At 41.1% G+C, this 22,195-nt stretch overlaps 1 protein-coding gene across 1 annotated transcript in view; it reads right to left on the reverse strand.

Moving 5' to 3' along the window:
* Positions 1–8,256: 8,256 nt before the first annotated feature.
* The window catches only part of LOC121955302 (neurexin-3b), a 405,202-nt gene continuing 391,263 nt past the window's right edge, over positions 8,257–22,195 (reverse strand). The window contains exon 24 of the mRNA XM_042503183.1: positions 8,257–9,064. Coding sequence (XP_042359117.1) covers positions 8,734–9,064 — 331 coding nt within the window. The 3' untranslated portion in view covers positions 8,257–8,733. The remainder of the gene's footprint in view (positions 9,065–22,195) is intronic.

Below are 22,195 nucleotides of genomic sequence, written 5' to 3' on the forward strand. Positions count from 1 at the left end.
CCATCGCTTACGATCAGATCTTTCCAGATGCTTCTGCCGCAGTCACCTTCACAGCAGCTGAAACGGTTTGCAGTTCACTCACCTTTTTTTTTTTCTCTGCTTCCACGATCCCATCCCACCTCATGTACATCTGGTCTGAGGGGCTGGGGCCGGCCTGCGGACTGCACGGGGCCCCCGGGAGCGCCGTCGCCGCCGAGATGCTCATTGCTTGGTTGGGATTCTCACTGGATCCAATCACGCTGTCAGGCTCGGATAGGAGGCCCGTCTCCCTGGGTAGTGCAGACAGCACACACACTCGCTCAGTTTTGAACATCACTCACCGACACACACAGAAGGAGACGTACAGTATAAAATGTGCACCCACGTACTCATGGTACTCATGCACCCTTCAGCATCCGTGCGCGCTCTGTCTCCATCCTGGCGAGCCTGCTGATGCTTTTGACTGCAGAGCAACAGTAAAGCAGAGTTTTGGTGTGCAGCTCAGGTTTTCTGCTCTCATTCATATTTCGCAACCCAGTCTCATCTGGGGGAAACTAACCTCCTTGAATTTTTACAAATCTTGTTCCACTTCAGTGATAATCCATTCGAAGTTATGGTAATATTACTCTAATGTCAGGACAATTAGCGACTAGTAGATGCACTTTGCCAAATTGCTCAAAATTACAGTGGAACTTGGTTGTTTGTGGAGGTTTTTTCACTTTCACCACATGCATTATGTATGCATGGCAACAAAAACCCTCAAGTCTGCAAATCCTGAGCTGCCAGACCTGGTCCCTAGATGGCACTGTGTCCACTGGGCGAGAAAGCAGCCCTGCTGTTTATCATGCAGCTGTGACAGCCTGTAAAAGCTTTTGTCAGTGGAACTGAAGATTTAGAGCCCAGATTAGCGCATTCATATCTTGGCAGTTAATTAGGGCTGAGGAGCTAACTGAAAGCTTTGGCTGCTGAGTGATGGAGCGGAAGAATAAGAGGAGGTGTGCTCCCTGCAGGCTGACACAAAAGTGAATTAAGTGCACATATATACACCTGACTATTCTGCTAATGTATCACTGTGTGCACCCACTGTGACATATGAATATAAATGCCTAACCTGTGCGCGTGCAACCATTTCTCTCTGTGCACGCATGAACTTTGATGCCCGATGTGCACAAACGTCTACACACACAGACAAAAAGACACACGTCTTTGTTTGCACATGTGTGTATGTGTGTGCCCTTCATAATGCTGGAGTTAAGGTCAGCGAGCTCATATTTTACCTGTCAGGAATGATCACCATCACCTTCACAGCTGCTTTGTTTCGGTCCGCCGAGGATACAGCATCTCTCCTGAATCTTTACTGGGACAAAAAAAAAGCCGCACGTCTCAAATCTATACAGAGGGAGCCATAAAATGCTCCAGCTGCAGACGTTCCCAAGTGCTCAAGGTGTTTTACAGCATCCTGCCTCTGTGGAGGAAGCAACAAAAACAGATTTCATCTGTAATCACTGACAGGGCTGATGCATCGCTCTTATAAAGCCGCTGTTTGTTTGAGAGGAAAAACACGCCATAAAGCGTTTAGGTGGAATTAACCAGTTCATTAGTTGAAGTAAAAATTCATGACAGGTCAACTGTCAGCCTTTAAATGCGTGAAGGGGAGCCGAGCTGCCGTTCCAGAGAGCCTATACAGGGCGAAGGCAGCGCTAATGCAGTCAAACACACACAGAAATCCATTTGGAAAAGCCATTAGCAAATGTAAATTGTTTTTCTGTCAATTAAGATATGAATTATCCAGCCGACATCAGCGGGATTGATGTAATCTACTTCTACTAATTTGACTAAAAGGAAAAGTAGTTGCTACACATAAAATCAAATCAATAAACTTTGTCAGCCAACAACTGTGTGAGCAAATAGCTTGTGAATATCAAATGGATACGTTTCCTCTGCCGGCACCCTGCTGGTGTAAATCTGAAAGTGACTAATGGTTGTGAAAACGGCAATACCTCACTGTTTCACGGTTTGTGCCAGTATGCTTCGCAGGAGCTAAATGTAAACTGCTCCTTTTCAGCGTTAATTCTGTCCTTATTTGGGGAGTTGAAATCATTAAAATCATAATATTAATTGTTTATTTGGGGAAATATTTGGCTCCGCGATAATGCTTTTTATGTTTTTCTGTTTCTCGGTGGTGATTAAAGTGCAATTACCTTCCCTGGTGCTTGTTTTTGTTTCTGTTCTCTTGATGTTATTGTCTTGTTAAGTGCCTCATAGAATTTGGCTTTTATTTTAATCTCTGCCCTCTGCACAATGGAAAAGGCCATTCATATTTTCAGGATGTCACAAACAGCATTTTCCTATTTAAAAAATAAATGCAGCAGACTCTCAGTCACATTCCCGGATGACTTTAGTTGTTACAGCTTCCCTTCTTTATATAATCTCACAATTAGACTAAAATTAATATTTTCAAGGCTCAAATTTACAAAATACCAGATAAACATTTAAGTAATTTCAAAAGAGGCTGTCAGGTTTTGGCAAAAGATCATGAAGAAGATCAGTAACAGTCAGTGCAACCTGAGAAAAAAATTATTGTGTCAGTCCGACTAAAACTGGACTTTGAAAACACACCTGAACACCTGAGTCCGACTGACTCAATCACACTTCTGAAAATCGGACTGACACACCGAGATAATCTGATTGGAAGTCAAGTTTTTTCGTCGTATAAACACCTAAATCTGACTTTAGATTAACTAGGTGTTTTGCGTGTTCTCCTAATCTCTGCGCAGATACAGGTAGGGACTGTTCTTTATTTATGAGGGGGGTAAGGGGTGCAGCACAACAGTAAGGCATTTAAAAATAAGTAAGCACTGAGAAGGGACTTGTGTTATTAATTTTGGCTTTGGTAAGAGACATAAAACTTGAAAAGACAGTATTTTATATTTGACTGAAATGAAAAAAGTCACACCTGAGCCACCCCCCTCTAATAAATGAAGCACAGTCCCACAACACCTCCACGGAAGATAAATGATGTACTGTGGTGGACGGCCGCAGCAAAACATACTCGTTTTTGTAGATTACTTTTTTGGGGGTAATTTTCTTGTAACCTTTTACTAATTTCATGTAATTTGTGGGACATTTCTTGCTATTTTCCCCTGTGTTTCAGAAAGAAATCTAACCAAATCAAAGAAATCTGCTCAGGTTTCAAAGGGTTAACAGGGTTTCTACAGCTTCGGCGAGAGTTTTTTATGACTCTTATTTTTAAGAAAAGTTTTTTTTTTAAGTACTGTGAGGTTTATAAAATCTCATTTTTTCAACTCTTTACATTTTTAAGACTTTTGAAAGATTGATTTAAGACATTTAATATGAATTAAAGCTTTATTTTTCAGATGAATTACTTTGAACGTCTTTAAGGCTTTAAAAAAGTCCTGGAGAGGAGCTGAGTCTGTACTGTTTATATTCACGCTGCATTTGTATAATTATAATTATGTTTATCGATCATTTCTGTTTTGTGTATTTTTGCAAACAAACACAAACTGACCCCACTAAATAAAACGCTTTAGAGTGAGTCAGCCCTGTTTACACCCGGAATCTGGCGTTTAGACATCTGCTTATTGTTATAAATATTTTACCGCAGAAATGTAGAATTTAAAACAGTTTATTAGTTTATTTAATCTAAAAAACAACCACACAGCTAACGTTAGCTGCAGCGGCTAACCTCGGCTAAAGCTAAAGTTAAATTGACTCATTCGTCCCTCGCTGTTATCGGTAAATAAAAATGTCTTACGTTATATCGACGAGTTGACGTCTTCGTAAGTCAGTCCACATATAATTGAGGCAGTAAATCCACTGAAAGAGAGAAAAAAAGCAAATTAAATTCCTGCTAGCTTGACAGGCGACCGCCGGAGCAAAACTCAGCGGCAGCCATGTTTTAAGCGTCGCTGAAGTTTGTTTTAGATTCGTAGATTCCGATTCAAGGTTTTTGTGTTAGAGTTCGGGGACGAAACGAAAGCTAACTTCAGCGTCGTATCTCATGACCACAGTGAATTTTTTTGTGGCTCAGTTAAATATTAATGTTATAAAAAGATGTCAGTGTAAATAAAAATGATTAATTTAAGTTTATTGTCTAACGGACCTTTTACAGTTATCCCATTAGGTGCGGTTTTTCTGCAATTTGCAAATTACCTAGTCCTGCCATGCTGCGCTCTGATTGGCTGGTAGCATGCAGGTAAAGGAATAACACAATTTATTTAATTTATTGATTAATTTATTATGAATATATAAATAAGTAATATTAACTGATATATTTTATTAAGTAAAATCTATGTCTTTAAGGGTAAATTCATGAGTGATGTTACAGTTTTTAAAAACATAAATTAATGAATTAATAATAAAATATATTAATCTGTTATTACAATGATACAAGTAACAAATGCTTGAACTATGTTGTTATTTTTTATTTTAATGGAGTTTTTGTTATCCATAAACAAACATTTTAGGTTTACAACCCTCTTGCTATTGTTTCTTGGTTGATTTTAATTTAACATTTCCTCTCTTGCTCTTACAAAAAACAAAATGCAACAAATTTTTAGACAAAAATGTATTTGTCAAAAACCCCAAATGTGATATGGATATGAATTATTTTTGTGTTGTCCATGTTGATTTTTTATTTTTAAAGATTTTTATTTTGTTAACATTTTTGTTTAATAAAGCTTTGAAAAAATGAATAACGCAAAACCAAAAAACAGTTTTAAATGCTAAATTTTTCATTCACAAACAGAAATTCAGCTCCAGAAAGTCAGCTCCTCCTCTTTTCTCTGACCTAATTCTTAAATATATAATCATAATAACTACAATTGCAGTTTGTATTGATATTTTTCCATAATTAGTTGATAATTTTCTTTTATCATTTGCAATTTTCAGAACAGAAATTTCATTTTTTTCCCCATGTTTTTGAAAGACAAATTTGTTAATGTTTCAAAGGTTTAAATAATCGTAAAAGGCATTTCAATCAGCAAAAAAATCTGATGTGTCAGTCCAGGTTTCATAGGGTTAAATCTGTATTCCTCAGTCTCTCCGCTGTTGGAGGGCAGTTTACCGCAGCAGGATGAAGTGCGGACTGAATATCATTGCTCGCTAGAATGAATGTTGTTTCCTTTATGCATTAACTTTTTATTGTGTTGACTTTATACAGAACAAATTTCCACACATTTTGGTTGAAGTAAAAAAAAAAATGAATTTTGAAATGTGGGTCTGCCTCTGAATGTAAAACTCGGTCCCTCAGTGGAACGAATCCCTGCTGGCCTCCTTGTTCCCGTCGCCTGTGGCAGGATGAATGAGTTAATATGTAGTCATTGTGCGGAGCTGGATATACTCACACACGGCGCTCTGATATCCTACATCAATGGGCTATTGCAAGTTAATGACCAGCTCTTTGAAGGCCCATTTGCACGAAATATGGACAGTGTAAAAACGGGCTGGGAAAGCAGGTGCTGCTGCCATTGAGTAGCTCATATAACCCGACCATATGGTTGTGGAGAATCTCATTTGGCTGTGCGCTCGCATAGAGGCCCGACTCTAAAGAAACCCAAAGCCATTCCTCTGCTGCTGTGAAGACTCTGGACCACCTAATAACCCTTTTCTCCACCCGTCCCTTTTTTTTTCCTCTTGTTGCATCAATGAACAGTGTATGAATTTGCATAATCATCTATAGGTAAATGATAGTGTTGAGCTGCTCTGCTCCGGACTTCATTTGAATGGAAATGATACCACTTTTTGGCATAAAAGGAAATCATTGAAGTGATCGCAAATGGATGAGAAATTGTGGTTTCGGTGAATAGTTTTCGGCGTGGAGCGTTATCTATCTCCATCTACCTGCTTTTACAGCCTTTACAGTCTTTACAGCAGGGGCGTTTCTAGGAATTGAGGATTCTGGGGGCTTAGCACAGACCTCTGTAGGGGGGGTCCGGGGGATCCTACTTTTTAAAGAGCAAGCTCTATTTTGATGCTTTTCATGCACTCTGGTACCTTATAAAACCCCCTTTTAAAAACTTTAATTATGAAATGTGATGTTTAAAAATATTAGCAGTTGTGAATAAACAGTACTGAGTAGAAACAGAATACTTCTATCATTAAAAATGTATTGACTATAGTTGGGAAAATAGTCTATTTCTGTTAAAAGTGGATGAATCTAAGTACAAGTATAGACAGATTATCAGATCATTATTAGGGACTGTTCGTTATTTATGGGAAGGGAGGAGGTGGTGCTTAAAGAAGAAGGTATGTCAGTTAAGTCCTTAAGCACTGGGGAGGGACTTTTTTTGGCTTAGGGGAAGGGCAACTTTAAATGGCTGTTTCTTGTTTATTTTGCCACTGATTTTTAAAGAAAACATGACCACAGGTTTGGAAGTTATGTTTTCTTTAAAAAAAGAAGACAATCTATTTTTATTTAAAAAATGTGGGTAATTTTTAAAAAAAAACTATTGAGTATTTTTTTCTTGAAAACCTTTTGGTGATTTTTTTTGTCGTTGAATTTTTTTTGTGATTTCTTGATCGTTTTTCTTTTCTTTTAAATATTTAAGTAATATATAAAATTTTTCAGATTTTTTAAAAATTGTATTAAATTGAATTTCTGTTTTACTTTCAAAATTTTTGGTGGTTTTTAAAGAAAACATGCCTTCCAAACCAGCTGGGCTGCCAAAATAAAATTGCCAAAATTACACTGTTTATCATAGCCAGAAACTTCAAAAACAGGAGATGTCTTTGGATTTCCAAATTTCACATGGATGAGAGAGGGACAGCCAGCCGCAGTCGAACATCCAAAAAAAAAAACTTTGGGAACAACATTTTTTTTTTTTATTTCTGGGAATTGTTTGGAGTCAAAGGAGCATAAGACAATAATAATTAACTGGTCGAAAAAGCCAAGTACCAACACAAAAAATCAAAGTGAACATACACACCGACTGATTCTGCATGAAAATGAGAACAAATAACTTCAGCGATAAATAATGACATAAAAAACAACATATTGTCAGAAGAGGATGTCATAAAAATGAGACACGAAATTACACAGTAAACAGAAAAAAAGCAAAATAATGAGTTGAGCAGACGAAAACATTGAAGTCAGTTAAAAAAAAATAGAGGAAGAGAAAAAAAGAAGAAAAAAAACACCTGTAAGTCAGTAAGGTGCTAGCAATAGATCTCCAAATCCATCACAATCTGTCTTTATTCTCTCGTTCTGTTTTTTAAATTTCCAATAAAAAAATAAATAACATGATGAAAGTAATTTCAGAATAAGGAGGAGTCCCTAATACAAGATCTGAGGGAGGTGTTTTCTATTTGACTGACAGCTTCCCGTGGTCAAATATTCATGCGACTGAAGAGAAACACCATCCAGAGAGACGAGAAGTCTAATCTAACAACATTTTCTCCCCGCCTAAACAAATGTTCCTGTGCACATCTTTTCTTTTTTTTCCTGGCAAAAGAATAAAAATCATTTCTCTGTCGTGTTGCTACAGCAGTAAAACCAAATGGTCTGTCTATACAAGAAGAGGGTTTAAAAAAAAAACATCAGAAACTTGAATTTTCTGTACAATATTGACCTGCAAAGCACAACGGCTATGATGTAATAAAATATGTAAACATATTTGCTGTTTTTGACACAGTCGTCTGTGACAACAGAGAGAATCACACGTGTTCACACTGGTCTTCAGCCTCGATTTGTTTTTTGTTTTTTTTAAAGACTGCAACAGTTAAATCTCCGCCGGACACACATCAACCATTTTGCCACAGCATCTCAGGAAATGTGCAGAAATGAGGACAAAAAAATGAAAGAAAATGAAAGAAAAGAAAAGAAAAACACTATCAGAGATTTAAAATTCAGAGAAATAACAATGTTTTGTGCATTTTGCCTGGTGGATCCACTCTTACATGCTTGAACACCATCGGGAATTTGGTTGCCGTGCATAGCAGTCCAATCCTTAGCTGAGACGTGAGGGAGAGAGAGAGAAATATTGAGATACATGACTGTATCACATCCTGCTGAGTGGTCACTGAGCACTGCCTAGTCAACCTTGACTGATAATCATCCTTCAAAAAAAAGGATCTAAATTCAATAAATGCATAAATAACTTACTAAAAATGAACAAATAAAAAAAAAAAACAAAAGGAAATAAAAAGACGGCTTTAAAGTACACGTATACTTTAGCTCATATCGCATCCATGAAAGCTACATTTAATGAAACCGTTTGTGATGCGAAATCATGTTTTTGACTTCCAACTTTCCCGACAATCATAGTTTCTTGAGGTCCCTCACTTACACAGATGCCAGCACCACGTCACATACACCTCACATGCATGCTCAGAATGGCCGAAATGACAGTGATCGTATTTTACAGGGTTACAATGGACAAGGTCGATAGAGCTCCAAGGATCACACACCTCTCGACAGTCACTTGGGGTCGTGTGGATGTTAGAGAGTGATGTTATTCACACTGCCAAATGTCTCCAGCAGGGACTCCTTAAAAAGATCCACGTTGAGTCCCGGTGAAGTTGTACTGCATTGTCTCTCTGTAATGCTTACAATAGTAAGTGTGCTTCCATAAGCCAAAGTTCGTTTGTAAATGTTTCAGTGACTCAGTAAGTCTTGAGTTCTTAGGAGATTTTATCCTTTTTAAATCACAGTTGCCAATATGGTACTGTCAAAATGTTTATAACTGTGTTCCAAACAGTTTATTTTTCTATGTGTTGGGAAATGACTTTTGATTTCTATACATAATATTCCTTGTCCTTGTCTTTCGGTCTCTTGCTACTGGCGCTGCCTTTGGCGCTGCCGCTGGGTGCTTTATCCTTCACCACAGCGCCATTGGTTTGCGCCGAGTTGCTGATGTAGTTGCGCGTCTCGTCCACCTGGTAGGAACCCTCGTCCCTGTTCCTGTACTTGTACATGGCGTAGAGGAGGATGAGGATGCAGAGGGCGGCGGCTGAGACAATGCCCACCACCATGCCCGTGGTACTGCTGGATTCCCGGATCACCTCTGAGGCCCCCGGGGGCACCCGCCGCACCACGCCGGGCACAGTGGGCAAAGCGGCAGGCACCGTGCGCAGCATGGGCGAGGTGATGAAGGGGCCCCGTGGCTTGGTGCCGTCCAGATCGAAGGACGTGGGCAGGGGCAGCAGGACTATGTCCGGCTGCGGGGGTTTTACCTCGCGGTTGTTCATTTTCCCGGCGGGCAGCTTGGGTGGCGTGTCCGAGGGGACTGCCGCCGGCGGCGTGCCCCGGAGGTCGGGCAGAGGCGAGGTGGGTGTAGTCCTACCTGCCTCAGAGGCTTTGCTAGGCCTCAAGTCCTTGGCCTCCCACTTGGGCGCGAGGGCTTTGTAGCCGCCTTCATAGGCCGATGTGGTCAAGATCTTATCTGTTACCAGGGAGAAGGTGGTGTAAAAATCTTCATCGTCAGTCGGGGGCAGGCTAGAGTCGAAAGCTTCGCCAGAGCCAAACCCCGAAATCACCATGCCATCATCATCATCATCATCACCATCATCACCACCATCACCATCATCACAATCATCGCTGCCTCGGTCCGACAAGCAAGGTACCCCCGCCTCAGTGGCCATGGCCAAGGATTCTTTGGTGGTCTCAATAATGGTGAGGACGGGGTGGAGGGTTGGGGGGAAGGGGATGAAGGGAGAACGGGTGGATACAGAAGGGATGTCTATGGGATCCTCGACTAGCACGGGGATGACTAGCTCCCCTCCTGAAAGGTGAAAGAGAGAAAAGAAACACCAGTGAGAAGCTGGAAAATCCCCAAACAACAAAGCAAGAAGCAGCCAAACACCAAAAGAACCGGTAACCAAAGAACGTGTAAAGCAAAGCTCAACCAAGGGAGGAAATGAACTGAAGAGAAACAAAGAAAGAAAGAACGGAAAAATACTGTACCAGTGCAAAAACAAAGAAACTCAGAACCAAACAAGACCCAAACTGAAAGAAAACAACAGCCATAAATAAAGTATACATTGCATCAAAAGGCTTTGAGGGATGCACGAGGGTGAGCCACATTAAACTGACTCCACAAACTAACTCTATAAATCCTGCATGTTCTCGGACAGCAGCATGCTTTGACTACATTTATTCTGAAATACAAACTAGTCACGGCTATCATATGTTCTAAGAGCTGCACCACTTTTAAACCACTGACAAGTCAAGTGAAAACATTGACCATCGCGTCACAGTGCAATGTTCTGCTGGGAAACCTTAAGTCCTGGCGTTCATGTGGATAATGCTTGACCCCAGAATTGAGCATGATCCACATTAGGGCCTACTTGGATTGGACTTGGCTTTGACCTGTCAAGGCATGGACACAGGACCTCTAGGGGTTTCCGGGGCCAAGATGTTGGCGGTGGATCCTTTAAGTCCTGTAGGTTGGGAGTAAGGGTACCCAGAAAAGGATCAAACAGTCTGATCCATGATTGGTCCTTTTTGGATTGGACTTGGCTCTCACCAGTCATGATGTGGACCTCTGGGGGATTTCCTGTGGTCCCTGTCACCAGGGCGTTGGTGGCAGATCCTTTACATGCGATGGGTTTCTAGTTGGGGTTCCCAGAAAGTCCAATCCAAGTTGGAGCATCCTTGAATCGCATTTAGCTCTGAATGGTCAAGGCAATGACCTCTGGGAGTTTCCTTTGGGGATTGGTGGCAGATCCTTTGAGTCCTATGGGTTGCGGGTTAGGGTACACAGAAACAAGTCCAAGCCATGGTAGGGCCTCTTTGGATTGGATTAAGCTCTGACCAGTCAGGGCAAGGACCTCTGGGGGTTTCCTGTGGTGTATGGGACCAAGGCGATGGTGGAGAATCCTTTGAGTCCTGCGGGTTGCGAGGTAGGGTATTGGTATCTCACACAAATATTTGATGAGATTGAGATCTGGAGAAATTTAGAGGCTTTAAGCTCTTGTAAAGTTTTTGGGATGTTCTTGAGCAGTTTTTGGTGTGCGGCAGGGCAAATCGGCCTGCTGGGGGGACCACGGCCATTGAGGACTAGTTGCAGTTGCCATGAGTGGGTGTACTTGGTCTGCAGTGGTGTTTGGGTGGGTGGTGAGTGTCAAGCGGCAGGTTTCCCAGCAGAACATTGGATTATAACAGGATGATCATTGTTATTCACCTCACCTGTCAGTAGTTTCAATGTTGTGGCTGATTCATAATTTGCTATGGTTGCATATAGAGTAAACTATGTGAATTATGTGCAATGCCACACAAACGTGGCCCTATATTTAGTCCTATCTGATAGTGCTGCATATTCCTCCACATAAATGACTAGTTCAGGCTTTTAAGAGGCTTGTGTCATTTATCCTCAAGTGCAAATCCTTTTAGTTGGTTCAAAAAAACTGAGCACCAAAAGATGCGCTCTGTGGATAAAAAGAAGCAGAGGGTATTAGCATTTGTTTGCAATTCAAGTGCAAGCCAGTGGGCTTGAAAGCAAGTTAACTGAGTCTGAAATGAGAAACCGTTTGTAAGGTGTTTTCGTATAGCTGCTGAGAGAGGCACTTTTTAACCCTGTTGACCTACACAGGCGAACAAATGGTAACGACTGAAAATGACAGGGGAAAAAAAGGCAATGTTTTTGGACTGGAAGTGCTCCAAAGTCCAAAAAAAAACCATTACCTGGAGCCTCTTAAAAACCTGACTGGCACTTTAGGGCTATCAGAGGGTCACACGCTGATTTAAAGAGAACTGTCCCAGCAAAAAAAAAAAAAAAAAAAAAAAATTGTCCCCACTCACAAGGAACAGCATTAGTGGGCTCCCCTAGCCTCTTGCCTTTTGACCCCTACAGTTACCACGATGGCACAAAGTCACCGGGCAGTTCAATCACACCTGAATGTTTGCTGATTTGTACTTTTTAGTGGGAAATTCTCGGTTTTAACAGCTTGTATTTTCTGTTTTTAGAGTGTGAAATGACTATATTATTCATAAGAGTGTAATACATAAGGACCTAGGTGTTTAAAAACACTTGTCCTAATAAATCCATCTGGGAACATGCTTTGTTGGTAGAACCTGTTGTTCGACGACTACAAAGGTTTTTTTTGAAACATTCAGATGTCTATTGAAGCTGCTTATCCTCTTGCCAAAGTGGCTTGTTTGTACATTGCAAAGGCTCACAAACAGGGCACTATAAAGAGATGCAAACCTTGTTGGAACAATAAAGAAAAAAAAAGAACACAACAGAAATCAAGGAAAAACCAAAAAATAATAATTAAGGCATTGCAAAAAGAGTTCAGAGTTAGAGCAAACATTGTAAAAAAAATAAAAATAAAAAAACATTCACAAAGTAAAGCCACAGATAGAGCTATCCAGAAAGGGATTAGTAATAAGTAAGAAGAAAAAACAGGTAAAAACAAAGTCAGCTCGGAAAATCATAAAAGCCTATGAAAAAAAAACAGTTTTCAAAGGAAGAAAGCATACCATCAGTTTTGTCAACTTACATCAACAAATTGCCCGCATGATTTTGGCAGGAAGAAAAAAAAAATTTACAAAAGAAAGTTGTGTAAGAATGCCTTTGGACAAGTTAGGTTAGTTTCTTTTTTTAGCAGTTTCTGATTAATTAGTATATATTTCTCTTTTTAGACAGGATGGTACAGGGAGGCAACAACACATACATCCACACATCATGACATGAAAAATAATCTTCACCATTCTGTTCAGGATATCTTTTGTTTTTTTTATTCTTTTAATAAGTCATTTAATTTTTGTATAAAAAGAAAACTGTATATCTATAATTCTTGCTTTGATAGATAAGTCTTCATAAATATCTACAGCCTGATTAGATGACTTTTTCTTTTCTTTTTTTTTTGCTCGACTTTAGCCTTAGTAATGAACAAATGGATGACTGTACATATCTTAGAATCTAAAGGTTCGGGAGGAGGGAGTGTGAGACGGGGGTGGGACCTATGAACATACTAGGAAGGAAATGACATAGATGGGGGTGAACGTGTACATCAGTTGCCATGTCCATGTAAAGGCGGCACGAAGCGGTCGGGCGGCATTAGAGCTTTTGGCTGTAAGGAAGGGATGGGGATATACAAACAATGAGCATATACATGCCCATCTACAAAAGAGAACAGCACTCTCAACACTGACAGTTTTACAAACCCTAAGCTGCAACTTCTTTGCCATGCACAAAATTCATTCATTGATTAAATCCAAATTTCAATCAGAGATAGCTATTCAAATGACAGGAAAATATTAGAGATCAGCATAGAAACAGTTTTTTCACAGATAGTGGTGAGGGTCGACTTTGGAGGTGGCTTCTCTTTTTTCTCTATGACACTGCGAATTTCGAAAATCCAAATACAGCTGTGTGGTTTTGAATCCCAATTAAAAAACAAAACAAAAAACTGTTATTTTAAGAAATTAATTCATAGAGAAAAAAGGAAGTTTCATTCTAATTAGGGATAAAATCATCAAAACATCGTCAATAGTGATTCTTAGCAAATTAGCAGTTAAAATTTGAACATTTTCAGAAAAGAAACATAGATACACATATATGTGTTTGAACATATATGTACAAAAAAAAGACAAAAATAAAAACAGATTAGCAAGCAAGAAAGAAAGAAAGGCATTAAGTTTCTCACACTATCAAAGATGAACAACCAGAAAGCACACACTGAGGCAGACAAAGAGGAGGGGGACAGTTTATAGGCAAAGTGTCACCACCTTCGTTTAACTAATAATAAAGGCTTTATTATTAGTTACTTATACATTTCTCTTGTTAGTACTTTTAAAACACAGGACAGGGCGTGCAATCTGGATGTACGTCAGAGAGAGAGAGGTCAATCAGACATGGTTTTATTTTGGATTTTAGCTCCACTATAAGAAGTCGGGTTAATGCATGCTTAAGTAAGTTGCATTTAGGGAGAGTAATATACAATAACAATACAGCAAGCCATGGGACAGGTGGGGGGAGGGGCTTAAGAAGGGGGTCAGAGGTCAGTAAAAGGTCACTGCCACCAAGGGCTGTGGGATATTTTGTCAGGCAAAGAGACCATTCATCAGCAGTTAACAGGGGGAGAAGGTGCACCATGGGTGATATATAACCGACATTATGTGGCATTTAGGCCCACCGCATCTGCTAATTAATCAAGAGGGGGAGCAGAGTGATAATTAATGAGCTGCTTTTTATTCAATGTTTAGATGCTTTGTGTTATGCGCATAACCAACAGCCTTCGTTTGACAGATAAACACCGTGTTGGGAGGGAGTTCCACAAGAGGGCAGCGGGTGGCGGGTTTGTTTGTGCCTCTGGTGGGTTAACGGAGATGTGAGAGGCACATTTGTCTGCAGATATCTGGTTCCTCCTCTGGAGGCTCGTTACAGAAACCTCATTCATTACCCAAAACTAAGTATAACTGAGGAAAATCGGCATCCGTCGCTGTACTGACTGTGTTTCATCAACGTCTTAAAGGGGACCTGTTATGTTTTTCTGTATTTTGTGTCTAACATATAGTGTTACAATGAAGGACGGTCATATTAAACTGGGCAGAGATTTTCTTCTGTTCTGCCTCAGAGGAGAGACCAATCTGTCCCTCCTTCCCACAATCAGACGATACATACAGGATGGCGAGGCGGCAAAGGCGGTGATATTCCCGCCTTGAAGGGGCAGTTTAAATGTGGCTTCAATGTGCCAGATTTCTCTACACGGTCATCTTCTTATTATATAACTCTATTACATAGCCTACGCTGCTACATGCTGTCATCAGAGAAAAATGAAAACTTGGCTGCAGATGTTGTAAATTTATCTCTAATGTTGGATCAGACTCCTGCTGCAAACTCATTTTTCATAGTAGAAAGTGCAGCTATTTACTATTACAGTCATTCCCCTGGCATGTAGCTACATGTAGCGGTGTACTCCATTACATTCACTCCCTGGCTGAAAGTACACGGCTACATGTAGGTACATACTCACGTCAGGGAAACAGGTTAGCTTTCCTTGCCTATTATCCTGTGAGAAAGTGCTGCGTTTCTCCATTACCGTCATTCTCTTGGCTGCAAGTGCATTGCTACATGTAGTCACATGCTAATGTCAGGGAAATATGTAATCTTTGTTGCACATGTTGTTAATTTTGCCCTGATTTTGGATCATGTTCTTTGTTTAGAAGCTTTTATTGATGATTTTTCACAATAGAAAGTGCTGCTATCCTCCCTCACAGTCATTCCACAGCTGCTAGTACAGTGCTACATGAAGCCACATGCTAGCATCAGGGAAACATTCAGTCTTGGTCGCTGATGTTGTTAATTTCACCCTGATTTTGCATCACAACATATCCAGCTGTGTTTAGAGTACACTGCTATATGTAGCTAAAAGCTAATGTCAGAGAAACATGTCATCTTGCTTGCCAGTGTCGTTACTTTCTCTGCGATTTCAGGTTATATTTTGCTGGAAAAGGTCCTGTTATGTTTAAAAGCTTTTACTGGGGATTTTTCATGGTAAAGAGCACTAATTTTCTATGTTACAGCCATTCCCCTGCTACAAGTAGGTTACACTGCTACATGTAGCTACATGCTAAAGTCAGGGAAACATGTATTCTTGGTTGCTGATGTTGCTTTCTCCCCAATTTCAGCTTATATTCCTGCTGAAACATCACTGATTATGTCTAGAAGCCTTTTAAACATTAAAGCATGTAAACATGTTTTAGAGGGAACTTAAATACAAGTATGGATCTGAAAATGAGCACAATAGGTCCCCTTTAAAAATAATGTCCTGTTTGTCTAACCGTGCTGCGCAGGACGCACAAACGTCTGACATGATATTGCTACCGTCTGACTGGAGTGTGTCCCCTCAGCTACCAGCTGCTGCTCGTGTTGCATCGCTGTGATAATATTCCAATAACTGAGCCAAACTCGTCGCCTTGTTAAATAAACATTACCAGCCCAGAGTGAATGATTTCATCCGAGGCTTTATTTATCCAACTCTGCCCTTGTTGTCTCGGCCTTGTTTGCATCCTTTCACTCCGTTCTTGGCTAACAGCTTTCGGCAACTGTTAGCTTTGCGCTGTATCAACAAAACCCTCGGATGGGAGGGGGAACCGCTGCAGTCAAGGGTCTCCAGTAAAGTCAGTGCGGAGGACCTTGATGTTGTGGTAAACACTTTAATCCTGTGTAAGCTCTTGCACAAGCGTTGCACATCTTGCTGCGTTTCGGAGGCAGACAAACACTGCGGTTTCTAATGGGTTTGCTTAACCAGACTGCATTTGTTTTTCCCGCACTCGTCAAGATGGATGGGATTTTATTCTAAGCCTCTGCCTCCCCGGCAAATAATTCTCCACTTCACTAGACCTACAGCCACTCTCTCTGTTTTCTGTCTTTTTAAGTAAAAAGGGAGTCAGGACTTCAGATTAATAAGTGTTTCTGTGCGCCGGTGCCCGCTGACTAGCCTTTGCATCACTGAGAAAAACTGATCCTATCTCTTTAAAACACAAAAACGAGAGCATGAAACAAACTGAATTTTCCACGCTTCTGCTTTTCATCACTCCTGGAGAAAAAAAGAAGACTATCTGCAGCGTGCCTGTGCTGGCTTTTGAAGAGGAATTAAGTAAATGTAGTTATTTCTAAATGGCTGATTGACTGACTACCTCAGCAGCTTGGAGGCTACAGATGCAGAAATCTCAGAGCAGCACTTTCTCTTCACTTCCCTCTCTCTCTCTCTCTCTCCTCTCTCCTGGACTGATCCCCGTGTCCATCCAGCGTTTGCTGAGGCTTCCGAATGGAGATGAATCCCGACGGTGTGTCAGGGATTTGACGACGCTATACCATAAAAGCGGCAAGCCGGCGCACCGGCACCAACCATGGATGAACTGAGTCAATGGGATTTCGACGCTGCAAATTGTGGGTGAGTCAGTGGTTTGGGGCCCTGAAATCTCATTGTGGCGGCCCGCATTGTGCCCAGACACCTACAGTAGCAGATTCATTCACCTCCACCCACCACAGGTAGGGAGCTGATTACCAGAGAGCCAGCAAAACACAGATTCTCACTGTGGACGCACTTAAAGGGACATGCCAGGGATTATACTGGTGGCCTGTGCGACAGCTGAGCTCTCTGGAAACATGCACCTAAAGAAGCTGAGCGCCTGCCGTTAAATTATCTTATCTCGCCTGTGCACACCCCTGCCGAGAGAGATCTACTTTCTCTCTGATAGACAAATCATTTCCAACCATAACCCTTTGAAAGCGGTGCAGTTTGGCTTGATTTCTTTTAAAAACATGGGCAGAAGGCAATGAGCAACGAAAGAAGAGATGACCTAAAAATTATAAAGAAAAAAAAAGAAAATATAGTTTAAAAAACAAATAAACAAACAAGGAATTGACCTTGAAAAAGTTTTTAAAAATGATAATCTTGCAAGTTTATTTTAAAGTGTAACAAATGCTGTTTTTGAGATGAGGGAACTGCAGACGCTAACATGCTAAATGATTTTTGTGTTTTAGGACTCATTACTGTTGTTCTCTATAGCAAAACTGCATTTAAATAACCAGGTTGAAACTTTAAAGGGGAGTCGCTGTGCATATTTATGTAGAATTTTAATACTTTGCAGTCAGATGTCTAAAGTTGGGCCTGAATCAATCAGCATCACTACTGAATACCCATATATGTTGCGTTTTAACTGAAAAAAGTAGTTTGAGAGTTTAGTTACACTTTAAAAACTTAATTATGATAATTAGAAATATAGTTTTTCCTATCTATATTCTTTTTTCGCTGAAAATTTTCCCCAGCTTTACATTTTTTTTCTAAGTCAAATTTCTTGCAATTTGTTGAACATTTCTTGCCAAGTTGCCCTGTTCCCTTTTTGTTTGAAAGAAATCACATTCAAATCAGTCTCCTAAGTTTTAAACTCAGGAGATTCACTCCTTGTGAAAGGTGTCTGAAAGCAGCACAAGAAAGTGATGTTTGCTCCAGTTTTCAAAGGATTACACATGAACGATGTTTCCGTTCACAGCTCCTGCAGGCGGAGCGGTCTGCCCTGAGAGGATGCATGAACTACCTCCGGCTGAAAGAGGAGCGTCCCGAGGCCGCGGCGCATGGCAGATAGCTCTTAATCTGTCATCATGTGGCTGGGCGCAGTCTGGCGTATTAAATTGGCATCTCCAGCAGGCGTGGCGACTCGCCCCTGTCAGCCGGTCGATTTGCTGTACAGCCGTTAGGCTGCACCTCTGCACTCGGCGGACATGTGTCAGCTGAATAACCTTTAAACTGATCTGAGGCCTGTGTTGAAGTGACAGCCGGCCCGATGGGGCTTGACGGAAGCCATAGCCGACGCCACGAGGAAGCTCAGTGATCCATCCCTATCATACTTCATTCTGCACCCCTCCACGTGTCGGGGCTCTTAATATACAGCAATGAAGAAATCACACAACATCCATGCTTCAGTATAACTATAACCTGAGCCACAGACGCTCCACTCCACCCAGCGAGGCTGAGAGACGAGGAGATCTATAAACACGTGAGACCTGTTTGAGCTGCGCTCCACTTCATCAAAGACTGATAGGCTAATGGCGCATGCAGGGCCATTTACAGCCCTTATTAAATACACAATCTTTTCACAATCTGTTTGACTGTCACATGGAGAGCAACAGTTAGCCTGTCTGCAGAGATCTGTGGGAGGCTGTCTGCTCTGGAGACATGACGGTGTTGTGCTGTTTGTTGAAACGGACTGAAACAAACTACCTGTGTGTCTACGATCAGGAGCAACTTTCTTATGTTTCAGCACAAAGTAAAGGTGTGGAGGCTGGTGTGATGGATGGCTGCACAAAGCATACGCCCCTCCACAGGAGTGTGAGTCCCATCTTTATTCAACATTGGTTTCCTTTAACATTGATCTCCCCCTGTCCCTAAACCAAATGTTTTGGCTGTTTGGGGTGGCACAATGAGCCGTAAACACTGACATATCATCATTTCACACACTGATGTGGCTAATGATTTATGTGTTGTTGGAATCTACGAGAACCAAAACAATAGGCTAAAAGAGGCTAAACACTAAATACAGGTGAACAGAGAATAGATTTAAGCACCTTTAACCTATTTGGCTTGAATTCTTTAGAAGAAATGCAACTTTAGAAGAAATGACCCAAAAATAGCACATAATTAGTAAAAAAAAAAAAAAAAAAAAAAAACACAGAAAAAAATATTACCTGAAAATTAGCAAATAAAGTAAAGTTTTAAAAAATCCAAGAAAATGACAAGAAAAGTAACATTAAAAAAAAACAACAACTACAAATTAGCAAATATAAAAGGAAAGTACAAAAAGTGTTTAAGAAAAATAAAAATTCTGTAACATGATTTTGTATGCATATTTATATTAAAATATAGTTGAATGGATGTTTTACTCTAGCCTCTTAAAAAAAATCTAAAAAAAAGCTAATCTTTTTGCAATTTGCTGCACAATTCTTGCCAAGTTGCTCACCGCCTTTTTTTGTTTTGCTAAGAGTTCAAAGATTAAAATACTTGTGAAAGGCATCTGAACGCCGCACAAGAAAACTGATGATGATCCGGGTCTCAAAGGGTTAATTTTATCATTTGTGTTTTTCCTGCGTTGACGGGTCAACATGTCTGCTCTGTCTTTCTGCATTTGTGCATTTGTTAGCATCGGTTAGTTCAGGTTCACTTTTTACACGTGCTCGAGATAATTAAAACGATCTTCATCGTCCGGTCTCACTAACGTGATGTGTTACAGGATTTACAGCAACTGTGTGCACAAACGAAGCGCTCTCATTTACACTTGTGGATTTAGGAAAATCATTTGCATCAATTACTAAAATATAATTACATATTAATCACAAAAAATTGCTCAGATTACACGGCAATGACAAGCTGCAACTCCGTTAATCACTGTGAAATTAAATCATAAATTGACTTGACGTGTTTGTTGTTCTCTAAACCGAGCACCACATTTTTTTTTCCCGTCAGTGATTTCCGGGGCGGCGCTTTTTACTAGCTGGTGAATTCCTGCAATACAGTGATGCTTTCAATTTTTGTTAAGAATCCGGCTGCACACTCCTTATTTGCCCTCTTGTGGAACTGGCGTTGGGTAAAGGGAGAAGGAAAGGTTTAACAGTTTCATTAAACACACAGACACAAACACCACCACGAGACGACCACGCACAGCGGACAAAGACAGGCTGTTTGGCAGACACGCAGACGGAGCACTGACACAGACAGCAGGCACAAGCACAAACACTACACGCCTCCGAGGGAGGAGCAGCGGCGGGGGACAGCGGTGGCACGGGACCGCCGCTGTGGCCCCGAAAACACACGCACGCGCACACACGCAGACACGTAGTAGAAGCCAGCTGGGGGTTAGCCTGAGACTTATGGGTGGAGAAGAAGCAGCACACAAAATGGATGCCAATCATATCCATGCAGAAGCGGGGGGGTGGGGGGAGAGGATTTTAAGTTAGTCTACCGAGCTGCGGTACAGTCCAGTACAGTGTGCATGCCACAAATGCCTTCTACTTGGAGCAACAGATAGAATAGAAAAACAGATATACTTTGTGGCAATAAAAGTCTTTTTATGCCATCTGCATTCAAACAGACATGTATATGCAGAAAGGCTAAAAGAAAGAAGGTGGGTGAGTCGGGATGGAGGGGGGAGGGGTGGGGGGTTAACGCTCGGAGGGGGAGACGGGGAGTCATTCTTTCACACACAACTTTCTTGAGACAGAATGGGGTTGCCTGCACAAGGCCAAAAAAAGGATGATGGCAAGAAAAGATTTTGTTGCCGTTCATTTCCCTACGTTGTATCGAAAATGGTGGTGGGGAGGGAGGGGGGAGAGATGTTTCTTCAGAAGCCATATGGCACGAAAAAATAAAAAAATAAAAACACAAACTTGATGAAGAGGAGAACTTTGAATTTTCCAACCACCAAAAGTTCATGCGGCACAAGATGAGGCAAAAACGGGAGGAGTGGCTCTATCCTTGCTTGGAGGATGGACGACGGATGATGAGGACACCAAAGAAAAAAAAAAAAAAAAAGAAAAAAAGGAAAAAACCACAACGAAACAAGGAAATAAAAATCACCCCACTCAACCCGGCCCCGGCCCCAAAGTAAAACCAAACAATAAAAAAATAATAAAGCTCAAAATCTTAAGCAACCCAACAGCTGGGTCCAAATCGATACAGAAGAGAGATGTTCATATGTGCATCACAAACAAAATGCAACAGAAAAGAAACCAACGTCATGTCATGCAACTGTTCATACGACTGGAAGCGGGGCAGGAATGAGGATATGAATTTCTGTGTCAACATGGAGAAATGTCCGGTATGTATGAGTGTGTATGACTACATATATGTTGCCACTATATGAGGGGAGGGTACCGTGTCAGTAGAAACTTCTCACTGCGCTGGGTTCCACTTTTGAGAACACTTGGGTTTGAGCTTTTGACCGTGAAACGAATCGAAACGCTGAAATGTGTTCATTTAATTTCAATAATATCCGAGTTAAACAGTTACACTCTTAGGAATGCTAACTAGAACCACACAGGGTTCTTCGGCTTGTGCCTGCTAAGAACCGTTTTATGGTTCGTCATAGAACCTTTTGTCAGGAAAACCCTTTCAGAGGGGTCTACCCAGAACCCAACATAGAGGGTTTTGTTTCTAAAAGGGTTTGTTTTGGAAGCGAATGGTTCTGGGCAGAACCTCAGCCGTTCAGGATGAACCCTTCTGGAACCTTTTTTCCTCAGAGTGTAAAGGACCTAAGTACCTCACGGAGGAGAAAATGGTTTTCTCTTCACATTAAAAGCCGTGACCCAAATGTGGTCATAACTTCAAGGAAACAAAAGCCATCATGGCGCGATAAGGCCTCGAAGTAAACGAGGTCCTCTCACAGATTGGAGGAAATTCACTGGCGGAATATCTACTGAAGTACGCGCAGAGACCTCATCCCCGAGAACGATAAATAAGTGACCGATTATCTTTAATGCTCGCCGAGCAGAGATAACAAAGTGAAAGGGCGATGCATTGTTTCAATTTCGGCTTATTATTAGCGGTGCAGAGTGGACATATGCTCGCTGCTAAGCTAAGCCGTATTTAGCCAGATTAACGTGGCATCAATTAGTCCGCTGTGATGGCGTTTTGAAGGACAGTGAAGCAATCAAATAGCCGAGCTGTTAATGAGGGCCTGTGGGGGAAACGCTTTTTTTTTTTTTTTAACATCCTGAGTCAATTTCGATAAAGCTCACACTCTCCTGGTTCACTC

The sequence above is a fragment of the Plectropomus leopardus genome, chromosome 16 (assembly GCF_008729295.1).
Source record: "Plectropomus leopardus isolate mb chromosome 16, YSFRI_Pleo_2.0, whole genome shotgun sequence".
NCBI lineage: Eukaryota > Metazoa > Chordata > Actinopteri > Perciformes > Serranidae > Plectropomus > Plectropomus leopardus.